The following is a 25376-nucleotide window of genomic DNA, read 5'->3' on the forward strand; positions in this document are numbered from 1 at the left end:
TCCATCCACTTACATTAGCTGGTAATTTAGGTAGCATGACAGCAGGTATGTCATAGAAACAGACATCTGCTTAGGACCCCACTCTATCAGTAAAGATTACACCTGTATAAGATGGTCCCCTATTAATTTTCTTCAGCAATGTATAATACTAAATTTTCCATGGACATATGTATGCACCAGCAGTCTCCCCTGGTAATGCCATCTTGCATACCCATGAGTTCCAGCATTTGTACCCACCCTATCAACTCATTGCTGAGGACCTGCAATATGAATAGGCCTTCCACATGGAATAACCTCTTTAAAAGAAAACAGGGTAAAACTATGTTCAAGGCCCATCAATGCTAAAGACTACCAGACTCTGAATCCAGCAGATGTATTTCAGCTAATGCTTTTGATTTCCCCAATGCTTTATAAATTAACCCCTTAAGGTCAAAGCCAATTTTCGTTTTTGCGCTTTTGCTTTTTCTATTTTATCTTTAAAAGTCCATAGCGCTTGCATTTTTTCACCTAGAGACTTATATGAGCTCTTATTTTTTGCGAAACAAATTTTACTTTGCAATGACAGGCATTATTTTTCCATAAAATATGCTGCAAAACCGTAAAAAAAATCATTTGCGCTGTCAAATCGAAAAAAAAAAGAATTTGTTTTGATTTCGGGGAGTTTTGCATTTACGCCGTTCGCCCTATGGTAAAACTGACTTGTTATGCATGTTCCTCAAGTCGTTAAGATTACAATGATATGTAACATGTATAACTTTTATATTATGTGATGGCTTTAAAAAAATTCAAACCATTGTTAACAAATATACGTTCCTTAAAATCGCTCCATTCCCAGGCTTATAGCGCTTTTATCCTTTGGTCTATGGGGCTGTGTCAGGTGTCATTTTTTGCGCCATGATGTTTACTTTCTATCGGTACCTTGATTGCGCATATGCGACTTTTTGATCACTTTTTATAACATTTTTTCTGGATTTGATGCGACCAAAAATGCGCAATTTTGCACTTTGGAATTTTTTGCGCTTACGCCATTTACACCGTGCGAGATCAGGAATGTGATTAATTAATAGTTCGGGCGATTACGTGCGCGGCGATACCAAATATGTTAATTTGTTTATTTAATCATTTATATTTATAAAATGGGAAAAGGGGAGTGATTTGGACTTTTATTAGGGGAGGGGATTTTTTATTAATAAAAACACTTTTTTTATATATATAAACTAGAGATCAATAGAGATCAATGCTGTGTATATACACAGCAATGATCCATCATATCGGTGATATGCCACAGCAATCTATTGCAGAGCCGGGATCAGCATCATTGCGACCGCATTGCGGGGGGGGGGGGGGGGGAAGATCCGTCCCACTAGACACCAGGGATGTTGTGCATAAAGCACTTCAATGCAGCTGTCAGGTTCCCTCCTCTCTCTCATTCACTGCTCATTATCAGGAAATCTCGACTGTTTTACATCAGTCGGACCCTGTCTGTTCTATGGAGAGGGGAGGGGGGAGGAGGGAAATTAGTCGCCAGCAGAGAGCAGAGAACAAAGAATTACACAGCAGGAGCTACATGAAAGCTGATATTCAGAGGTCAGAGAGGTCAGTGCTGACTGTCAGAGGAGATAGCCTGTGATGTAGCTGTAAATTAACTCTTTGTTGCCCCGTTTTGGTGCCTCATCTCCCTCTGCCCCTCCCCTATCCATAGAAAATCATGAAGACAGGGGGGAGAGCTTCAAACTGCTTTTTCATGATAAAAATGCATTTTTCGGCTAATAAACCCAATTACAAAGTTTCTTAAAATCACCTGTACTATTGATTTCTTCAAGAAAAATTTAAACAGTGACACTTTAAAGAATAATTTACACAACTTCACGTGCATCAATATATGGTAATGTAGCTGACTGGAAGGCAATTGGAATTGGCACTTTTTTTTTCAAGAATCAGAAACTAAATCCCTTCAATGAAATTGTCCTATCATTATATGTCTACAGCTCTATGTGTCTCCATGGTAACAGACTACAAATAGAGCCAGTGTAGTCTGATGCTGTAGTCACACTCCCTTCCATCTGTCACTTACATCTTACATACATTTAGAAGGGTAGCAAGAGGGCACAGATTATGGCTACAGGATCAGAATTTTTATTTGTAGTCTGTTGCTATGGAGACATATACATTTATCTACGAGTTGTAGATAAAAAAAAATCATAACAGATTTTAATTAAAAGGATATTTCCATCTTGGACATTAATGGAATATCCACAGGATATGTCATACATGTGTGAAAGGTGGCGAGCTCAGAGGTGGGACCAGCATTTATCTCTAGATGGAGGGTCTCTGAACCACTTGAGGCTGCCATTGGTGGCCAGAATGCTAAAAACAGCCAACCCACTAAATGAAGATAGGTGAGATTTCCCGCCTCCATTCTATGTTTATGGCTTAAATATCCAGATGCAAATGGATTAATTGGTTTATTTGAATTGCCTTGAAATATTAGAAATAAAAGAAGTCCGGCCATGTACTTTTTTGTTTTTAAGGGAAGGGGCAGGAGGGAACATAATAACCAGTCCTTACTTACCTCTCCCCAAGCCTGCCATTCGCCAGCCTCAGGACCCACACTAGAAGGCATTGTCCCGGAGTTGTGATGACATCACAACTTTGGGGAAAAATGCCTGTCCTGACTAATGGACTGGCTGCACAGCCAATCAGTGACTGCAGTAGCATCCTGCCCCAGTAATTGACTGGCTGAGCGGCCAGTTAACCAACCGGGTCGTGATGTCAGCTCTCCCCGAGCCCAGCGGGTGTCCTGGAGCAGCGATCCAGCGCTCAACAGGCACAGAGAGAGGTAATTTGAGATACTTTTTTATATTCCTCCCCTCCTCCTGCCTTAAAAAAAAGTACTTGGCCAGACTTCTCCTTTAATAAAGGATCATAACCTGGAACCAAAAATTCATAAAAGACCAATGACACCCCCCCCTGTCTGATAACAAAATTAAGAATCAAGACATTGACAGATAATGGATGGTATTGTAGTGTATACACTGGGTGCTGCTATACTTACCCATATGTGATGCCGCCAATGCTGCATTTCTTGAAGTGCATTATATTACAAGTTAACGTCCCGGTTTTGTCTGAGAATAAGTACTTAACCTACAGGTGGAAAAAGAAATCCGAATCAAATCTGGACTCATTTCTTAACCAGCTGTATTCCCTATAGAAAATGAATGCAATATAGGCCATGATGATCGCGGTTGGAACTCCAGCAATCAACTGTTATCCCCTATCCTATGAAAAATTTATATCAACTGATTTCTGACAAAAAGAATATAAACTTTAAGCAAAGGACAACTGTAATACTGCTTTCCTGCCAGATGGTGGCAGCATCTTCACTGTTCACATTTCCACAAAGTTTGTCATCTAGATCTTTTTTAATTGGACAGAATACCTGTGAAATATTATTTACCTATTTTATCCATTTATTAAGCATCCATTTGGACGGCCTAGTGCACTGGTGTCAAATTCCAACCCTGTAAGTGTTACAAAACTACAAGTCCCATCATGCCTGGACAGCCACAGCCATATCAGGAGTATACCTGGTGTGCAGGCATGATGGGAATTGTAGTTTCCTAACAGCTGCAGGGTTGCAGGTTTGACACCTGTGGCATAGTTTAATACACTATGCTATGCTGTACGGCTTATGTTTGTCCTACATCTATAAGCAATACACCTGTTATATGTAACATCATTCTGTATCCAGCCGTATCTAAAATGTGCACGTGAAAAAAAAAAAACGCTAAAAATTCACAGTACAAACTGTACCATTGGAGTGTATGGGTGCACATTTCACATATTTTTCAGGATTTTTTTCGGCGCATAGGATTTTTGTGGGAACATACAAGAAGCCTAGGGGTTCTGAAGTCAATACAGAGACGTATGCTGCTGCAAAACCGATACACTGTAACAAACCGCAGCTGTCATCATGATTAGCTCTCCACCTTACAATTAATAAAACTTTATTCATATGGAACTAAAGAATCCCTTAGAATGAGAATGCTTTTCCATAGCCTGATTATAGTGATAGAAGAGGCTATAATAATACAGCATGCTGCTATAACAGAGTGATGACAATACACAATGACATATGCGGAACAAAGAGACACAAATGATTCCTCCAACCTGTCCCAGCTCCTCATTCAGGTTGGATGTTCTGGCCATGGCGGGGGTGTCTGTCTCTGCATAATACATATCTCGATCCTGGAACACAAGAGGAAATCCTCATCAATATTTCATGCCGGGATTACCTCTGACATCTCTATTGCCGAGGAGACTTTACTGTAATCTAACCGCGCAATCCTATTGTTAGATAAATTGGATAAAATCTGCTTGACGGTGACAGGCCTTTAGTGTAACCCTTTAAATACATGTCTTAAATCTATTAGCAGGTTAGGACATTCTAATAGGGAAGGGGTAGGGAACCATGGCTCTCCAGCTGTTGCAAAACTACAACTCCCATTATGCCTGGCATGATGGGAGTTGTCATTTTGCAACAACTGGAGAGCCATGGTTCCCTACCCCTGTAATAGGGGATTAGGCAGAAGGCCTACAATTGACCTCCTAGAAAATACAGTGTAATTCTATCTAGCATGCCCATTGATGTCACACTGACAGGTATCCTATTAGGCTCTGCCCACCCCTCTTTTAGGTCATGGTGACCTATTAGCACACCATGATCATGTAGCAGGGGGATTTTATAGGCCTAAAGAGGGAACCCCCTCCCTTTAAACCATTTTTCATGTTCACTTTTGACTGTGGCATACAAAGGGTAAAATGAATAACTTTAGAGTCATCCTATTGCAGCATGATGTCAGCTGTATATTACAATGGACACACAATGGAGATGGCATACTCACAGCCATCTATGCTGCCTTCAAAGTATATGCAATATCTAAACACCCTGCAAATCAATTACAATAAAGTGTCCCATATGTACAGTATATCAGATGTGCTGTGGTCCTATTAATCCCTACTATCTCCCTCAGTGGCCATTCTGTTACCAGGAGCCCATAGGCTTAAAAGGAACCCCATCACCATGAAAATGCTACCTAAGCTACCAGCACCATGCTAGAGAGCAGAAGTAGCTGAGCAGATTGATAAATATCTTTGTGGGAAAAGATTTAGTATAAATGTATTGATTGAAATCTCTGATGCTAAAGAGTCCAGTCTATTGAGTGACACCGCCCACTGGACTCCTTATCATAGAATGAGCAGGGATTTCAATCAACAAGTTACAAGCTATACTCTTCCCCCCACAAATAAGAAATCCCTTGTCTACTCTACAGCATTGTACTTTACATAAACTCTACCATACCTATCACTCACCCAATTGATGAAAAGCGCCTGAGTGAACTTCACCACCTCCAGGGTGACCAGGAGACTGATGGGGATGAGGTTGTTGTACAAAATGATGAACGTAAGGAGATTGTATCCGAAATTACTGGATATGGCCTCTGTGGAGAGAGAGATAGACACAGTGAATGAGCAGCTTATCTGGCTGGTCTAGGTCATATATAGTCATGATGTAAGACAGTGGTCCCTATCAGACATGTTAAGTCTAGAGATGAACGTTCGGCATTTGATTAGCAAGGGCTGCTGAAGTTGGATAAAGCTCTAAGGTTGTCTGGAAAACATGGATACAGCCAATGACTATATCCATGATTTCCACATAGCCTTAGCGCTTTATCCAACTTCAGCAGCCACCGCTAATCAAATGCCGAAAGTTCGGGTTCGGATGGACTCCAGCATGCTCGAGGTTCGCTCATCTCTAGTTAAGTCCAATGTGGAACGACCTGTGGTTGACCACTCTCCTGGGAAGACTTTCTATAAAATTTTGGAGGGGTCTGTGCAAATTTTAACTCACTCATCTAAAAGGGGATTTGTAAGATCACGGTCATGTTCTTCCACACCAGACTCATCCAACCAGGCCGCTGCTGTGTACTATAGAGCACAGTCATGCTAGAACAGAAAAGGGTCCAGACCCAAGTTTCACACTAGGAGCGCTCACAGCTGGCAAGATCTGGCCTGTGACATAGGTGGTATCCTAAAACAGTGCCCCATTTAAACTATGAACCATATCCATGTTTGTCTACGAGACTTCATAGCTGTGTACTTGACTCCAGAGGAGGTCCAAATAGGCATATCTTACTGGCTTCTTAACACTGATGCGGTATAACTTGAAAACGACAGGAAAAACAAATACCCTGTGCTGTCCCTAGGGCTATGTATGACTCAATAAAATAGCAAAGATAGAAATAGCCCCCTGTCCCTTCAGGCCCTGCTCCAGGCATAGCACATTAAATCCGTTTCTCCAGCAGTGTTCTTCTAATTCATGTGGTTTTCACAGAAAACATAAGGAAAGACTTTTGCTTCGTTTTTGGATGCAGCTTTGGTTATCGTTAGAAAAAAAATAATCACTCAATGTGCCCCAACATATCTGAAATAGTAAATGAAGTAACCCAAAAAATAATAATGATTACCCTGTTTAAGACCACATTCCATTCATGTATGTACGATGCCTGATCCTGGGCTTTAAAGTGTACCTGTAAAGTTATATGAAAAATGATTACAGTGCAGCCCTGTGCACAATAACCATTTTTATAAATTACATTGATTTTCAGCATCTCAATAACTGGACGGAGATGCCTTTGTCTGTGCTTACAGGCGTTTATAACTATGCATCAGGACATGGACTCTCCTGCTCTGTCCTCATAGCATTTGTAGCCAGTGTAAAACCCAGCACTGTAGAATTACATGACACAAAGTCTTGCCCTAGCTATATATGCTCTGAAGATGAAACATAAAGCTATGTCTCCTAATGCATAACTATGAATTGCTTGGTAGCATCATTTAGTTAATTTAAAAAAATATATACATTATTGTTCACATTCCTGCACTGTAATCATGTTTCATATAACTTTACAGGTACTCTCTAAACCATTATTATTGTAAATATACAGTGTAGGTTTTGCAGCTCTTGCAATTTGGTAAGAGCAAAGCTAGTGTGCAACCGGCAACCGAGGGCCATGAGGAGAGGATAGAGGTGGTATGTAACCAGAAGTGCTATGTAGTGCATAGAACAGAGTCTCTATTAGACCCTAGAAGAATCGCTAAGAGTCCCACAGCATGGCAGAGCTTATGGGTCCTAACATCCCCATATCAGCAATGGCAGTGACTAATGTGATGGCAGGGCATTTCCTTCCCCCTGCTTCATAATATTGGCAAGGAATCACCTGTGCATGGACCCGTAGTCTGGCAGAACATATCACACATATGGATATATGGAAAGACATTTGATATTTCACCAAGCTGCTAGACTTTCCTACTTTTCTGGGACCCCAGTTAGTGCTAAAATGCCCTCAATTCATGACCAGGCCTGTCAGTATGACAGAGTATAGACAACCCCTCGAAGCCTGATACTACAGTCACACTCCCTTCCATCTGTCTCTTGCGTCTTGGTAATCTACCAAATATAATATGTCAGCAAAAAGTAGGGACAGATGGGAGGGAGTGAGAATAGAAGATCAGACTGCACTAGGTTTCAATTTATAGCAAGGTTACTAAAATGCAGTGGTGCAGGTACCATGAAGGCAGAACACACGACTGTGTGACAAATATCCTATACTTAAGAGCGTTTAAAAGGATTTATCCAGGCTTAGAAAAACATGGCCACTTTCTTCCAGAAACAGCACCGCTCTTGTCCCCAGTTTGGATGTGGTTTTGCAGCTCAGTTTTATCAAAATGAAGCTGAATTGTAATACCACACACAACCTGAGGATAGGGGTGGCGTTGTTTCTGCAAGAAAGTAGTTGTGTTATTTCTAATCTTGAATAACCCCTTTAAAGAAATACCATTTTTATACCAAATAAAGTAGCACAAAATAATTAATGATGGCACAGACGTATCAATCTCTCTGTACCAAACCTGTCTGGTTTTGCCATAGTAACCAATCACAGCTCAGCTTTCATTTTACCAGAGGCCATTAAGATATAAAAGCTGAAATGTGATTGGTTGCTTTGACTTTAGAAGTACTGGGGCCATCATCTGGTTGACGTTAGTCTGGCCCTCAGCACAAATTTTTGATCACCTCCAAAATAATCTCTGAAAAACTGAGCTGATGTACAGTCATAGAAATTTCTGCAAGAAATCTGCTGCATGTGAACATACTCCACATAAAGTATAATGAGAGATGAACAGTTAATCCATCACCAGGCATTACACATTATATAGGTTAGGAGCTCACCATTGGCGTCCAGGTACCAGTTAGTCTCCTCATATTTCCTGTTCCATAACAAGGCCCCAACAGAGCTCACCAGCGCCATGACCAGGAGGATGCAGAACAGGACTAAGATCTGTACATTGGTGACCTTCTCTACATTAGATCTCTTCAGTGGCGCCTTAGTAGAATTCTGCATAAAAATAGGAAAATGAACACACAGATAGTAAACATGCTATAAATCCTATATATATATGGTTGTACAATATGTGCTATTTGGGCTTTGGTACTTCTACTAAATATTATTATGCATATTAAGCAGATATGTCTCTATAAATGATACCACAGTGATGCATGACTATTCTGTACCTGGTCCACTTAAAGGAATATTCCACTCAAACATAGCTTTTCATATGTTGCTGCCCATGATGAGACTAACAAATCCTTCCATACTTGTTATTATCTATTCAGTCTCCTTCTCCCAGTTCTGAGCTGCTGCTTTCTGCTGAAGACAAAAAAATCTGTGCATGAGCTTTTCTCTCTTGTCTCCCCCTCCTCCCCCCTCCCTTCCGAGACGACTGATGTAAACAAGTCCCTGGCAACTTTGTAGTCTCTTTGTAATGCTGCGAGGTATCATCTGAGTTGCTGACGAACTCATCGTAATTAATCCTTTACAAAGTTACAGCTAGGGACTTGTTTACATCAGCCAAGTAGGGGGAGGAGGTGGAGGCGGAAAGAAAAGCTCACACACAGCTTTTTGTGTCTTCAGCAGAAAGCAGCAGCTCAGAACTGGGGGAAGGAGACTGAAGAGATAACAACAAGAATGGAATGAATCGTTAGTCTCATCATGGGCAGCAAAATATGAAAAGTTATGTTTGAGTGGACTATCCCTTTAAGGGGTTGCCAGGATTTAAAAAAAAAATCTAATTTTTTACCAAAAACAGTGCAACTCTTGTCCATAGGCTTTGTCTGTTATTATAAGTCATTCCTATTTATGTGAATGAAGTTGCCATACCAGCACAGTCTACAGAGTTAGGGAATGATGTTTACTGAAGGTGAACCTAAGGGTGCTATTAGACGAAGTGATTTTGAACAATTAACGATAAACAATCGCAAATAAGATTGTTTATCGTTAACTGGAAATCGTTCACCACATTACACAGAACAGTAGTCATTAGTCACAATTGTTAAAAAGATCATTTACTCCATCTAAGGGTGAATTTACACAGAAAGATTTATCTGACAGATTTTAGAAGCCAAAGCCAGGAATGGATTTAAAAAGAGGATAGATCCCAGTCTTTCCTTTATGACCTGATCCCTGTTTATAGTCTGTTCCTGGTTTTGGCTTCAAAGATCTGTCAGATAAATCTGTCTGTGTAAACGCAGCATTATCCCAACAAATGAATGAACAATGTGGAATAATGCTAAGTTTACACGAGGCGATTATTGGCCTGATTGCACAATTAACGATTTCGAAGTAACGATATTTTTATAACGATCAGCGTTTAGACAGTACGATATATTGTATGGAAAAATTGTTTTGCGATCGCGTGCCCGCAGCCCGCCCCCTCACTCAACCGCAGCCCCCTGCGCCGCCCCGATCGCCACCCCCGCCGCTCCGTTCGCCACCCCCGTCGCCGCCGCTCCGATAGCCACCCCCGCCGCTCCGATCGCCTCCCCCGACCACCGCTCCGATCGCCCCCCCGCCCCTGCCGCCCGGCCACGAGCATACGTTACCTGCTCCGCGTAGCAGGTCTTCAAATCCCCGGATCCCCTCTTCAGCACGGCAGCACTGATTGGCTGCAGAAGAGACGTTTGAAATTCCCGGCTCCTCTTCAGCCAATCAGTGCTGCCTTGCATTGATTGGCTGAAGAGGGGAGCCGGGAATTTCAAACGGCTCCTCTTCAGCCAATCAGTGCTGAGGAGTACTGAGGAGTACTGATTGGCTGAAGAGGAGCCGGCTCCCCTCTTCAGCCAATCAGTGCACTGAAGAGGGGAGCCGGTGATGTGGAAGACCTGCTACGCGGAGCAGGTAAAGTATGGTCGTGGCGGGGGCGATCGGAGCGGCGGGGGCGGCGATCAGAGCGACGGGGGTGGCGATTGAGCCGGCGCAGGCCAGGCCGGGCGGCGGGCAGGGCTGCAGGCGGCCGGACTATCGCGCGACGACTGTTTACACGGAACGATCGGCGAATTTTTTGCGAACTACGAACGACGAACTATGAACATGTTAAAAGATCAAAATGAACGATTTCTCGCTCGTCGTGCGATCGTTCGCTGCGTTTACACATACGATTATCGTTCAAATTCGATCGTTATCGTGCAAATCCGCACGATAATCGTTCCGTGTAAACCCAGCATAAGGGTCCATTTACACAGAAAAATTATCTGACAGATTATCTGCCAAAGATTTGAAGCCAAAGCCAGAAACAGACTATAAACATAGAACAGGTCATAAAGAAAAGCCCGAGATTTCTCCTCTTTTCAAATCCATTCCTGGCTTTGGCTTCAAATCTTTGGCAGATTTTAGGGTCAGATCTAAATCAACGATCATTGAAACACAAGTGATTTTTCAATCGATACCTGTAATTACACAGGACGATTATCGTTTAAATTCAAACGATATGATTTTTTTTCTTTGCGATAATTGTCCCGTGTTATAGGGTCCCTAGGTTGTTGGGTGATATAGACACAATGTAAATGGTCCCGATGCTTTCAGCAAGCAAAAATGCTGTACTCACTGCTGTTACATCTAGAGGGACGGTAAGAGAGGCTTTATTTAATCTAATTGACCGTATTAAAAAGTTGACATTTGGAGCATGGCACGAGCTAGTATTGGCACATACAGTATGGCACCAAGGTTCTCAGGAGGCAGATAGTCTAGACACAATCACAGAACAATCCCGAGATCAAACTGCATCTCCTGTCAATGTGAAACGCCTATAAAAGCCGAGATGACTGAAGGAGAAACAAGTGATCAAAAATGGTATCACTGCGGAATATGTGAAGAGTTCAATAAAGTGAGTCGAATTTCTTGAGCAAATAGAGGGGGGGGGGGATTTATCAAGGCGCACGCAAATCCACAGCACGCACGCTCTGAAAAACGGCAGCAGAAATCAGAAATCTGCAGATTCTACAATGGACAATTACAGTAAAGGCCCAGATGTACTGCTGCACCTTATTTATGATTTGGTTTTGTACACTCATTACACTCAGACTTGGACCGATCAAAACTTTTGACATGTCTCTATGACAAGTGAAAAGTTTTTTTTTTATAATGAGAGGACACTTAAATCATGGCTGTGACTAGAGAAGTGAATTACCTGCATGAGTTTGGTGTCATGTCCCGTGTACACAACAATGCCCAAGACCCACTGAGTGTTCCTGATCTGGGCTCCTCTTAATAATATCTGATCGGGTCCAACAGCAACCGGGCTATGAAAACAAAAGTAACGGGATTAGCATAACTGCATTAGCATTAACAATCAATACAACAGATCAATATAACAAAAGACGAACAATGCTTTCCCTCTTCCCGGACACAGTGCTAGAATTGTTCAGGAATGGTTTAAGGTAGTGATGAGAGAACATCCCGATATTCGGTTTAGATCCCGAACACAAACATTTAAAAAAATATTGTAATCAATATTCACAAACAAATAACGAACATACAGTAGAAGCCTATGTTTCGGTCTACACACATGCCTACAGATTATCAGGTGCAAATAGTAAAAATGATCATTATAACCATTCCGATCATCGAAAAAATTGTTCGTGATTGAAGAACACAAACAATTAGCATCCTACGACGTACAAACGTTTACGAAAATGTTCGCTAACTAGTTTTAGGAACATGGCAAAGTGTTCAAGATGTTGCCATCAAATTCCTTACATTGACATCCAGTCGACCATGTGTGCTGGACACATAGGACTGATCACAACTTATGGGATATATAGGATCTGGTTGGTGCCAGATATCACAGGACACCACAGAATACCTGGATACCACAAGACACCTCAAGGTCTCTAAGGCACACATAGCATTTTGGGCTATGTTCACACTGCGTAAAATAACGGCCGTTGTCCGGGCCGCAAAACTACGGCCGTTGTTTTGAGGTTCCCTATAATGACTGCAATGCAATGTAACTACAGCCGTTGAATTCACACTACGTATCAGATAACGGCCGTTGTTTATACGGCCCCGTGAAAAATGAACATGTCAATTATTTCCGGCCGGTAATACTGCAACAACGGCCATGGATTTCAATGCGGCCGCGAAAGTAAAACTTATATCTGCTGAATTAAACTTTATTTTGATTTTGGGAAAAAAATTCTGAGTGGTTTCTCGGGCTGGGAGCAGTATTTAAAGTAAATGACCTGTTTCATCCCGTTTATAATCATGCTAGGAATCAAAATTAAACAACGGCGTAGAATTACTATCGTATGGGCTAGTCGTGAAACTACGGCCGTTGTTTAAATTTGATTCCTAGCATGATTATCAACGGGATGAAACAAGTCATTTACTTTAAATACTGTGCCCAGCCCGAGAAACCACTCAGAAATTTTTTTACATCAAAATCAAGTTTAGTTCGGCAGATATAAGTTTTACGTTTGCGGCCGCATTGAAATCTACGGCCGTTGTTGCAGTATTACCGGCCGGAAATAATTGACATGTTCATTTTTCACGGGGCCGTATAAACAACGGCCGTTATCTGATACGTAGTGTGAATTCAACGGCCGTAGTTACATTGCATTGCAGTCATAATAGGGAACCTCAAAACAACGGCCGTAGTTTTGGCCTCAAAATAACGGTCGTTGAAAACAACAGCCGTTATTTTACGTAGTGTGAACATGGCCTTGGACAGTATTTTAAGCCAAACCCAGGAGTGGGTCCAAAACACAGGAAAAAAAAGATGTAAATCTTTCCATTATAGTTTTTCTCGTGTTGGTTCCACTCCTGGTTTTGGCTGAAAATACTGTTAAGTTCACACAGCGTTTTCGTAGTCCATTTAACGTATCCATTGTATAGAAAAAAAATGGATGAAAAAACCAATGCAATTGTGTGCCATCCGTTTAGATCCGCTTTTCCATTGACCTCCATTATAAAGAAAAATGGATCAAAATCAGATTTATTTATTTTTTTTAATGTACACAAAAACATGTTTGACCACATTACAGATAAGGCTGGGTTCGAACTACGTTTTTGTAATCCGCTTTTTTGCAAAAACGGATGGAAAAATGGATGCATTTGTGTACATCCGTTTTGATCCATTTTTTCATTGACTTCCATTATAAAAAAAAAAATGGATGAAAACGCATCAGTTTTTATTAACATACATAAAAATGTAGCTGGTCTTATTTTTGTGTGCGTTAAAAAAAAAAAAAAAAAACGGATGTGTTTTGTTCCGTTTTTTTTTATAATGGAAGTCAATGAAAAAACGGATCAAATGGATGTACATAAATGCATCCTTTTCTCAATTCGTTTTTTTAGACTGCAAAAACGTAGTGTGAACCCAGCCTTGGGTTCAGGGAGGTTATGGTAGCAGGAGGTTGAGGATACATAATAATAAGCAGGCGGTATAAATGTTTCAGCTGATTGGTGTACATATGTTACATTAGTCTTAGAGATCATCATTCAGTTCTATGTGAAAGAAACTTCCACTCAATTTCCGCTAGGTTCAATATACAGACAGTACAGATTGCAGAACTAAATTATACATAAGCCGACAGGAACTTAACCTCATGTTAATAGCTGATCAATTGAGGGCAAACACCAGTATTTATTAAAGAGGCGGCTGAAGTAGCGGTAATCTGTATAGTGGGGAGGAAACTATAAGGAATTCTAGGCTCTTAGCCTGTGGTATGTGTATCCCTGGGGATACACTCCATGTCCAGGGTGTATCTGCACTGTCCTCATTCTGAGATTTTAATAGATGCAGCACAGTGTATGCTCATATCCCTGGGGAATGCATTGTATTTCAGTAGGGGGTACTTGTCTTTGGAGAAACAGTAGTCTAGGCTACATCAAGGCCTACTTAAAGGGGAAAAGAAATTGTCTTCAAATCAACTGGTGCCAGAAAGTTATACAGATTTGTAAGTTACTTCTATTTAATAAAAAAAGGAAAGTCTTCTAGTACTTATCAGCTGCTGTATGTCCAGAAGGAAGTGGACTATTCTTTCCAGTCTGACATAGTGCTCTCTGCTGCCACCTCTGTCCATGTCAGGAACTGTCCAGAGCAGTAGCAAATCCCCATAGAAAACCTCTCCCCCAAGAATACACCACTTCCTGCATGACATACAGTAGTTAATAAGTACTGGACTTGACATTTTTTTTTAAATATAAGTAATTTATTAATCTACATAACTTTGTGGCAGCTGCAGCTCCTTGTATCACTGCTTCAAATAGTATACAAATGCAAGGAATAGCCCAGGTAAATGTCATGGTGGCTTCTGCATTTACACAAGTACCCCAGCCCTATCAAACAGCTGATCAATGGGGGAAGGGGGGGTGCCAAGAGTCAGATTCTTGCCTATTGATGACCAATGCAGAGGACATAGATACGTCTTACTGGTGACCATTGTGTATAACAAACCTGCTGCTGTCCAGCCGTAAGTTTCCAGTAAAATCATACAGATGGCGATTGGGTCCTTCACACTCAATCCTTCCAGACAGTTTGATCAGATCCTCAATAGTCTGAAGACCTGAGGTGGCCGGTAAACCCTAAAGGGTAAAGAATAGTAAAACGTGATAGCAATGGTGATATAAAAGTTAAAAATGACATATAACCCATACAAAATAATATCCAGCAGAGAACACTTGATGAGGACACATTGATGAACATATTCTCTGACTGCTCAGTCTAGGCCTATTGCCAAGATGTGGAATCACAGGAAGTGAGCGCCAGAGGGCTGTAGGATTCAGCCATCTTTTGCTCCCCTGACCACCCCTTAAAGGAAACATTGGTCCTTCTAGGTATTGGTAATATGTCAGTTTAGGGCCGGGCTACAATGGACATTTTGTAGAGCTCCAACATTGATTTTAACTACTAAGTGACTGCTGCAGTCCACAAGATGGCATAGAAATCAGTGTGAAATGTGCACTGCAGCTGTAGCTCAATGGTTAAAAGGGTCTGTGACAGGAACTGTCCAGATCTGTAACAAATCCCAATAGAAAACATCTCCTGGACAGTTTCTGATACTGACAGAGGTGGCAGCAGAGAGCACTGTGTCACACTGAAAAGAAAACACGGCTTCCTGTAGGACATACAGCAGCTGGTAAGTACTGTAAGACTTAAGATTTTTAAATAGAAGTAATTTACAAATCTATATAACTTTCTGGCACCAGTTGATTTAACCCCTCTCCGTCAGTAACATGTATACATACGTTCCTACTGCACATACCCAGCAGCTGCTTTCATTAACCCCATAAATACAGATCGCGGCCTTTAAGGAACTCAGTGACAGAACAAGCATGTCACTGAGTGATCGGAAACCCTGCAGCCATGCTGCGGGGGTCCTGATCGCTTGTGCCGACAGGCGGGGGTAAGCTCCTTACCGCCGTCCTGTCGGATCCGCGATCTATGTGTAGAGTCTGCTCTATACATAGATCGCCAATAACACTGATCTATGCTATGCTGTGGCATAGCATAGATCAGTACATGCAATCTATTGATTGCATGTTTCACAGTAATAAAAAGTGTAAAAAAAAATGCAACAAAAAAGTTTTTTAAAAGAATTAACAAACCCTTATAAACCCCCTCCCAATAAAAGTTTAAAAGACCCCCTTGCCCATTATAAAAATAAAAATATTAAAAAATAAATAAACATATTACAATCGTTAGAAAAATCGTTAGAAAATTCGTAAGAAAAATCCTTATTGAGATCGCTTAAGCCCATCTCACACATAGGGTGAATCGGTGAAAGAGTGTTTAGACTAAGCGATCTGCGAACTTTTAGCGAACGACGATTGAGAACATGTTAAAAAATCAAAATGAACAATTTCTCGCTTGTCGCTTGATCGTTCGCTGTGTTTACACGAGCCGATTATCGCTCAAATGCGATCGTTATTGCGAAAATTCGAACGATAATTGTTCCGTGTAAACGCAGCATTAGGTTTCTAAGAATCCAGCCTTACCTGAGGGTAATAGAAAAAGACTTATAAAAGGTTTATAGTCCCGGGGAGAACCAGCAATAAATATCTAGTAATTGATGCTAATTCTCCCCCCACAGCTATGCAGTAAATAACAATTCTTATGGGGATTACTTTACTCTCATCGGTGTATTCCAGCGTATTCCTATATAACTCCTACCCACAACAAAGCGGAGGAATAGCCCCGACTCATTGTGGATAATTTATTGTGTTTTTACCAGGAGATATTACTGTAATGTTCTTGTAAACTCTGGAGCTATCTGCACTGAATCACAGAGAAAAACAAGCACCTTCACCGCCTGTGAAATCGTATATTCCCAGAAGGTGTCGGGTAAAAGTATATCTGCTGTATATCGTCTGCTGCAATCCAGACAAACAACATCAGGTCATTTATATGGCTGGATTTCCTTCTATTGTTTGCAGCTGTCTGGCTTCACCTCTAAGGCAACATTTATATTTTGGGGGGTTTCTGCCCTCAAACTTATTTTTTACATATATTGTGTTAAGTGTCGTAGATTAATATATAATAATAATAATAATAATAATAATAGTAATAATAATAAACAAAGTTATTGTATTATTATTATTTTTTTTTTAGTAATTTATTCCTGATTGGACCAGTATTTTGTGCCAATCCATTTTTTATTATAACTTTATGGGGTTTTGTAAAAAATTTGAATATTGCAGTGGGAGGACTCATCGTGATGATCGGCTATAGAAATAGAGATTTACTGCAGAACATGACGATGCAAAGCAAGTGTAATTGCACTGACCTGCAAGTTGTTAAGAAAAAAAACCTTTAAAAATGTGCAAATGTTTTTTTTCTTTAAATTTTACCCCTCAAATCATTTTTTTCTGGTTTCCCAATACATTGTATGATAAAATAAAGGGTGCCAATAATAAAAATGCAAATGCAAAAAATAAGCATTCATACATATTGGGGAAAGAATAAAAAATATGCGGCCCTTGGGGGGGAAATGTATGGGAAGGGGTTAGTAGTAATGTATAATTTAGCACTTTTTGTTTCGTACCACCGGCGGATACAGTTCTTTCTTTAAAATTACCTGTTGAGACGTATCTTAGTAGTATGATTTAGACCAGGGGTCCTCAACTGGCGGACCGCGGTCCAAACCTGGACCGCGGAGGCCAGCTGTCCGGACCCCTGGTCAGATCCCCCAACCGCCCGGGATGGACCGGATCCGGGGAGGTTAGGAGGTCCCGCTCCCCACCGCACTGCCTCCCGCCCCATAGGCGTATTGTCCTTAGATGTCAGTACGCCTGTGGGGCATCAGTGACCTCAGTGTACACCGCCGGCCTGATCTTCCCGGAAGTGCAGGCCGGCGGCGTACACTGAGGTCTGTGGTGCGCGCTCTGCTAGGGAATCCCCGGGACGTCCCCAGAGATCGCGTATCAGCCGGGGCCGGACCGACAGGAGAAGAGAAGAAGACGGCAATCGGGGAACGAGGTGCTAGGTGAGTTGTGGGTTGTTTGTTTTTTTGTCTGGGGGCCATCTATAAGGAGAGACCGCACAGGGGGGCTATATACTACTGGGGGGAGCTCACAGGGGGCTATATACTACAGGGGAAGAGCACAGGGGGCTATATACTACTTGGGGGGCTATATACTACTGGGGGGAGCTCACAGGGGGGCTATATACTACTGGGGGGAGCTCACAGGGGGCTATATACTACAGGGGGAGAGCACAGGGGGCTATATACTACTTGGGGGGCTATATACTACTGGGGGGAGCTCACAGGGGGGCTATATACCATTGGGGGGAGCTCACAGGGGGCTATATACTACTGGGGGGCTATATACTACTGGGGGAGCTCACAGGGGGGCTATATACTACTTGGGGAGAGCACGGGGGGGGCTATATACTACTGGGGGAAACTTACAGGGGGGTTATATACTACTGGGGGAAGCTCACAGGGGGGCTATATACTACTGGGGGGAGCTCACAGGGGGCTATATACTACAGGGGGAGAGCACTGGGGGCTATATACTACAAGGGGGAGCTCACAGGGGGCTATATACTACTGGGGGGGAGCTTACAGGGGGCTATATACTACAGGGGGAGAGCACAGGGGGGGGGCTATATACTACTAGGGGGAGCTCACAGAGGGCTATACACTACTGGGGGAGAGCGCACAGGGGGGCTATATACTACTGGGCGAGTAACAGGGGGGTTATATACTACCAGGGCAGTAACCCCCTTTGTACCTAATATCAAAGGGCTGTTGAGAGAGAAAAAATGCCAGTTTTCCCGCTAATAAGCAGCAATTCTGTATGTAAATAGTTGAACGTTTGTGAAAATTAACAAAACTCGTTTCCTACTGATGTTCAGCTCGGACCTTTACCTGACAATAGACCCCGGTAAGTAGACCTTCACTAAAAGTTGTTGAGTACCCCTGATTTAGACAATGGAATGTTTTTTTGTTTTTTTTTATTAATAATAATAATAATAATAATAATAATAATAATATTAAAAATCCCATATTTTACAGCTGTGACCTACAATGATCTATAATGGAAATTCTAATTGAAAGGATTTCCATAGTGAGCTCCCAATGTAGGTGTGGACTGTCATGTGTCTATTCTTCCCTCAGTGCACTAATCCAAGTAGACACAGAAGAAATTCTTAAAACTGACTATGGCTGAGAAGAGCAGCTCTGAAGCACAAACTGCAGCTCTCATGTAATAGTGAGCTAACAACCAGACAAAAAAAAGACATTCCTAAGCACGTGCAACTACAACCTTCATGCCCCCAGAGCTCCGACATTGGGTCAAGGTTTTACCTGGCGTATTTTTAAGTTGGTTTCCCCATCAAGGTTGGACGTTTCAATGTAGCACATGGCCTGAGGCTCACTGTGAAGGCAACAGAGAAGGTTACATGAAAAGAAAGACATTTGCACTGAAGTCATGCAACCAATAGAGCCAGCCACGGAGTGATGAAACGTTAGCACTTCCTAAGAAAATTCTGGGCTAAAAGCAGAGGATGGTAACAGGGAGGTTAATGACACCATTCACATTAGCGATTGCTTCCTAGTCCGGCTTCTATCATGAGCGGTCATGGTGTTAATGGGATACAACGCTCCCCGGTTACACAATAGTAATGAGATTTCTGTGAAGCTGTTGTAATGTATCAGGCTACAGTATAAATTTACAGGCACTCGCTTTACTTATTTTAAAGGGGTTAAAGAGGATTAGGAGTGAGAATTTAGATTATATTATTATTATTATTTATTTCCCTCTTGCCGTTATTAAATGGAAGTGAGCAGGGCCTAGTTGCAGGGGCAGGGCCAGAAATTATTGGAGACTATGCCAGAAATCTACTTCAGCTCATAGCTAAAATAGATTTTAGTCCAAAGACGCATTGACGGCCAAAGATACTCCAAATGTACTAAAAAGTGTAAAATGCAGCCCTTAAAGGGGCTACCCAGGCTTATATAAATGTGGCCTCTTTCTTCCAAATACAGCAGCACTCTTGTCCTCAGTCTGGGTGTGGGGTTTTGTAGCTCAGTTCTATTGAAGTGTATGGAGCTTTAATGGGGCTCCGTCTTCACACCAAGCATGCTGGTGTATCCTTAGGCGTCAGAAGGTCTCTGCCGCCTAAGGATACTTGGACTTTAGCATCGTCCATGTTGGGTGTGAAGACGGAGTCCCATTAAAGTGTCCTCACTCGTGGGTACCGGTTTATTGGACTTTGTAAGGTTGGATGAAATGTAAATTGTGATGTTACAAGACAAGAAATTTAAAGGGATTATCCAGTGCTACAAAAACATGGCCACTTTCTTTCAGAGACAACACGACTCTTGTTTCCAGTTCAGGTGCGGTTTGCAATTAAGCTCCATTCACTTCAATGGAACTAAGCAGCAAAACCCCGCCCAAGCTGGAGACAAGAGTGGGGCTGTCTCTGGAAGAAAGTGGCCATGTTTTTGTAGCGCTGGATAACCCCTTTAATACAATTAAAGAATAATTTAAAAACGTATCTACGTGTCAGTTCATATATTTGCATTGTGGAAATTCAGGAGAAGGGATCTCCAGTGATTGACACGCGGCACCCAGAATAATTACGGTGTAGCTACTAATTTTTATTTCCTTGCTCCCCCTCCCTTCTTTATCCCTGTTTGATTAAAAGACAGCTGCAGGTAGGGTCAGGGATGGGAGGGGGAGAAAGGAGACATTACAGCTTTCAGGAGATCAGGGGCATGAGAAAGTTATTTAGCATGGAACAGTACTAGTGTTTGCTATAATATGGTGGTAGTATTTGAGCAGTCTTGTACAGTTATATGGGATCTACACGATGGTAATATTTAGGCAAAGTTTTGGGGGGATTTCTCTGGCTCTATTGCTTAATCAATATTAAGTGTTAGTATTTGGACAGGGTATGATGCTGCCTGCTATTTGGTTACTGTAAAGTGTTGTCATTTGGGCACTTTGTGGCAAAGTGCTGAACAAGCTATGGTAATATTATTTGGGTACTTGTGTTAACAACTGAATTAAGTAGGTGTCCGGGGAAAGAAATGGGGTGCCTTAATAAACAAGATAAGGAATACTCTCCTGTCTGATTCCCCTTCACTGCTACTCTGACAGAGCCTGTGCCTCACTGCTGACTACTTCTCTGTGACCTCTTAACATACAGGAAATGCCAATCAGCCAATCACTGGCTGAGATGGGTTCAACATTGTAACCAGTCATTGGATTAGCAGGCATTTTCTGCATGTCAGGAGGTTATACAGAAGCAGTAAGGACCGGGCAGCAGTGGAGGACTGGGCAGGTGAGTATCCCTTCTTTTTTATAATCATTTTTCCAGATGCCATCTTTGAAGGCAAACAATAAAACACCAGACACATTATGACGTGACTTCACTTCTTAAAGAGCATAGGTAAAATACTTAATGTATTAGAGAATGCACCACATTGCTCCAAGACATGCAAAATGTCTCCACTGAACTGAAGATTTTTTGCACTTATTTGCATTATTACTTTTAAACACAAATGGTGGGAAACCCATATTTATCCTAAGACTGACAATACACATTAGATAGCTGTCTATATAGCTGGCAGCCATCTGTTTGTAAAATTACTGGACAGAAAAGTTCATTTATTTTTAGCACTGTGTCCGTAACACTGATAGTCAAAGGATAATGCACAGAGTGATGTCTCTGTACAGGTCTAATACCAGTAGTTATGTCACTGTAAAGGTTTAATACACACAGTGATGTCACAGTACAGGGATAATACACACAGTGATGTCATAGTACAGGGATAATACACACAGTGATGTCACAGTACAGGGATAATACACACAGTGATGTCACAGTGCAGGTCTTATCCACTCAGTAAGTTTACCGATTGGTTATATCACAGTGATAGGATGATGCACAAAGTGATGTCACAGTACAGGTCTAATCCTAACCGTTATGTCACAGTACAGGGATAATAGACACAGTGATGTCACAGTACAGGAATAATACACACAGTGATGTCACAGTACAGGGATAATACATAGTGATGTCACAGCACAGGGATAATACACACAGTGATGTCACAGCACAGAGATAATACACACAGTGATGTCACAGCACAGGGATAATACATACAGTGATGTCACAGTACAGGGATAATACACACAGTAATCTCACAGTACTGGGAAAATACACACAGTGATGTCACAGTACAGGGATAATACACACAGTGATGTCACAGTACAGGGGTAATACATACACAGTGATGTCACAGTACAGGGATAATACACACAGTGATGTCACAGTACAGGGGTAATACACAGAGTGATGTCACAGTACAGGGATAATACACACAGTGATGTCACAATACAGGGATAATACACACAGTGATGTCACAGTACAGGGGTAATACACAGAGTGATGTCACAGTACAGGGATAATACACAGTGATGTCACAGTACAGGGGTAATACACAGAGTGATGTCACAGTACAGGGATAATACACACAGTGATGTCACAGTACAGGGGTAATACACACAGTGATGTCACAATACAGGGATAATACACACAGTGATGTCACAGTACAGGGGTAATACACAGAGTGATGTCACAGTACAGGGATAATACACAGTGATGTCACAGTACAGGGATAATACACACAGTGATGTCACGGTACAGAGATAATACACACAGTGATGTCACAGTACAGGGGTAATACACACAGTGATGTCACAGTACAGGGGTAATACACAGAGTGATGTCACAGTACAGGGATAATACACAGTGATGTCACAGTACAGGGGTAATACACAGAGTGATGTCACAGTACAGGGATAATACACACAGTGATGTCACAGTACAGGGGTAATACACAGAGTGATGTCACAGTACAGGGATAATACACAGTTATGTCACAGTACAGGGATAATACACACAGTGATGTCACAGTACAGGGATAATACACAGAGTGATGTCACAGTACAGGGATAATACACACAGTGATGTCACAGTACAGGGGTAATACACACAGTGATGTCACAGTACAGGGGTAATACACACAGTGATGTCACAGTACAGGCATAATACACATAGTGATGTCACAGTACAGGGATAATACACACAGTGATGTCACAGTACAGGGATAATACACAGTGATGTCACAGTACAGGGATAATACACACAGTGATGTCACAGTGCAGGTCTTATCCACTCAGTAAGTTTACCGATTGGTTATATCACAGTGATAGGATGATGCACAAAGTGATGTCACAGTACAGGTCTAATCCTAACCGTTATGTCACAGTACAGGAATAATACACACAGTGATGTCACAGTACAGGGATAATACATAGTGATGTCACAGCACAGGGATAATACACACAGTGATGTCACAGTACAGGGATAATACACAGTGATGTCACAGTACAGGGATAATACACACAGTGATGTCACAGTACAGGGATAATACACACAGTGATGTCACAGTACAGGGATAATACACACAGTGATGTCACAGTACAGGCATAATACACATAGTGATGTCACAGTGCAGGTCTAATGCCAGTAGTTATGTCACTGTAAAGGGTTAATGCACACAGCAATGCAGTTCAGGGATAATGCACAGTGATGTCACAGTACAGGGAAAATACACACAGTGATGTCACAGTACAGGGATAATACACAGTGATGTCACAGTACAGGGATAATACACACAGTGATGTCACAGTACAGGGATAATACACAGTGATGTCACAGTACAGGGATAATACACACAGAGATGTCACAGTACAGGGGTAATACATACACAGTGATGTCACAGTACAGGGGTAATACACAGAGTGATGTCACAGTACAGGGATAATACACAGTGATGTCACAGTACAGGGATAATACACACAGTGATGTCACAGTACAGGGGTAATACACACAGTGATGTCACAGTACAGGGGTAATACACACACAGTGATGTCACAATAAAGGCATAATGCAGTCATCAAGAATACAACAGTGATATCACAGTTGTGGGATAATGCACACAATGATGTCACAGTACAGTGATAATCCACATGCCAAGTGATTAAAGGGATAGTCCACTAACAAATTAAATGGCACCAGAAAGTGCCAGAGATTTGTAATTTACTTCCATTTAAAAATAAATCTCAAGTCTTCCAGTACTTATTAGCTGCTATATGTCCTGAAGGAAGTGGTGTATCCTTTCTAGTCTGGAGAACAGCAGAGATTTACTATGGGGATTTCCTACTTCTCTGAACAGTTCCTGACATGGACAGAGGTGGCAGCAGAGAACACTGTGTCAGACTGGGGAGAATACACAGTTTCTGACATGGACAGAGGTGGTAGCAGAGAACACTGTGTCAGACTGGGGAGAATACACAGTTTCTGACATGGACAGAGGTGGTAGCAGAGAGCACCACTTCCTGAAGGACATTCAGCAGCTGATAGTAAGACTTGATATGTTTTAATAGAAGTAAATTACAAATCTCTGGCACGAATTGACTTGAAATAAAGAAAAAAAAATTGGTAAATAACCCCTTTAAATAGTGGGATAGTGCATGCTGTGATGTCACAGCAGAAGTATAATGCAAACAATGATGAGACATAACAGACAAAATGATGTCACAGCACAGGCATAAAGCACCTAGCGATGACAGAGATAATGCAAACAGTGATGTCACAAGCTGGAAAGCCCTAATAATGTCACTATAAAGATGAAACAAAATGTGATGTCACATTATGGGGTAATAAACCAGGTGAAATAAATATAAATATAAATAAATATATATATATATATATATATATATATATATATATATATATATATATACACTATATTTCCTAGTCCCTTTCCCTTTATGTTTACAAGTAATATAGAAATGTATTTTACACAGCAATACAAATACACATAGATAATGCAAGAACACATCACATCAGCTCAGTGGAGAAGAAAATAAAAAGAGACACGCAACATCTGACCTTGAGGATAAAATGATCATATCGGCTGGAAGATGCTGCCCATTGGTCACCTTCACAATGTCTCCCACTGCCACCTGTCAGTCCAGGGGCAGCCAAGCAGCAGACAGGAGAGAAAGAAAGCACACATTGTGTGTCCGTAATCATCACTCACACCATTAGTCCTTGCAAGGAGCAAAAGCAAAGTATAACAAAACACAAAGGTTTACAAGTGCAAGAAAAGACTAAATGCTGATTGTTAGTTAATAGCATACGTGCATATGTACATTGTGCAGTAACCAATAACAACCAATGTATAGCCTCACGTTCTTTACTCATCCATTTCTTAATTTACAGCAGGGATAGGGAACCTTGGCTCTCCAGCTGTTGCAAAACTACAAATCCCATTATGTCTGGACAGCCAAAGCTAAAGCTTTGGCTGTCCAGGCATGATGGGAGTTGTAGTTTTGCAACAGCTGGGGAGCCAAGATTCCCTACCCCTGATCTACAGTATCTCAGTGTCTCTCAGG

The 25376-nt window shown here is 41.6% G+C and overlaps 1 protein-coding gene across 3 annotated transcripts in view; it reads right to left on the bottom strand.

Moving 5' to 3' along the window:
* Positions 1 to 25376, bottom strand: part of ATP8A2 (ATPase phospholipid transporting 8A2) — a 476575-nt gene that overhangs the window by 365308 nt on the left and 85891 nt on the right. For 2 of the 3 annotated variants that reach the window (XM_069969843.1, XM_069969845.1), the window contains 8 exons: positions 24871 to 24944; positions 19208 to 19277; positions 14854 to 14981; positions 11584 to 11695; positions 8291 to 8456; positions 5374 to 5501; positions 4171 to 4248; positions 3056 to 3144 (listed from right to left, as the gene is read on the bottom strand). In XM_069969843.1, the coding sequence (XP_069825944.1) occupies positions 3056 to 3144; positions 4171 to 4248; positions 5374 to 5501; positions 8291 to 8456; positions 11584 to 11695; positions 14854 to 14981; positions 19208 to 19277; positions 24871 to 24944 (845 nt within the window). The remainder of the gene's footprint in view (positions 1 to 3055; positions 3145 to 4170; positions 4249 to 5373; positions 5502 to 8290; positions 8457 to 11583; positions 11696 to 14853; positions 14982 to 19207; positions 19278 to 24870; positions 24945 to 25376) is intronic. The other variant, XM_069969844.1, reaches the window with a different exon arrangement.

Source organism: Dendropsophus ebraccatus, chromosome 5 (assembly GCF_027789765.1).
Source record: "Dendropsophus ebraccatus isolate aDenEbr1 chromosome 5, aDenEbr1.pat, whole genome shotgun sequence".
Classification (NCBI taxonomy): Eukaryota; Metazoa; Chordata; class Amphibia; order Anura; family Hylidae; genus Dendropsophus; species Dendropsophus ebraccatus.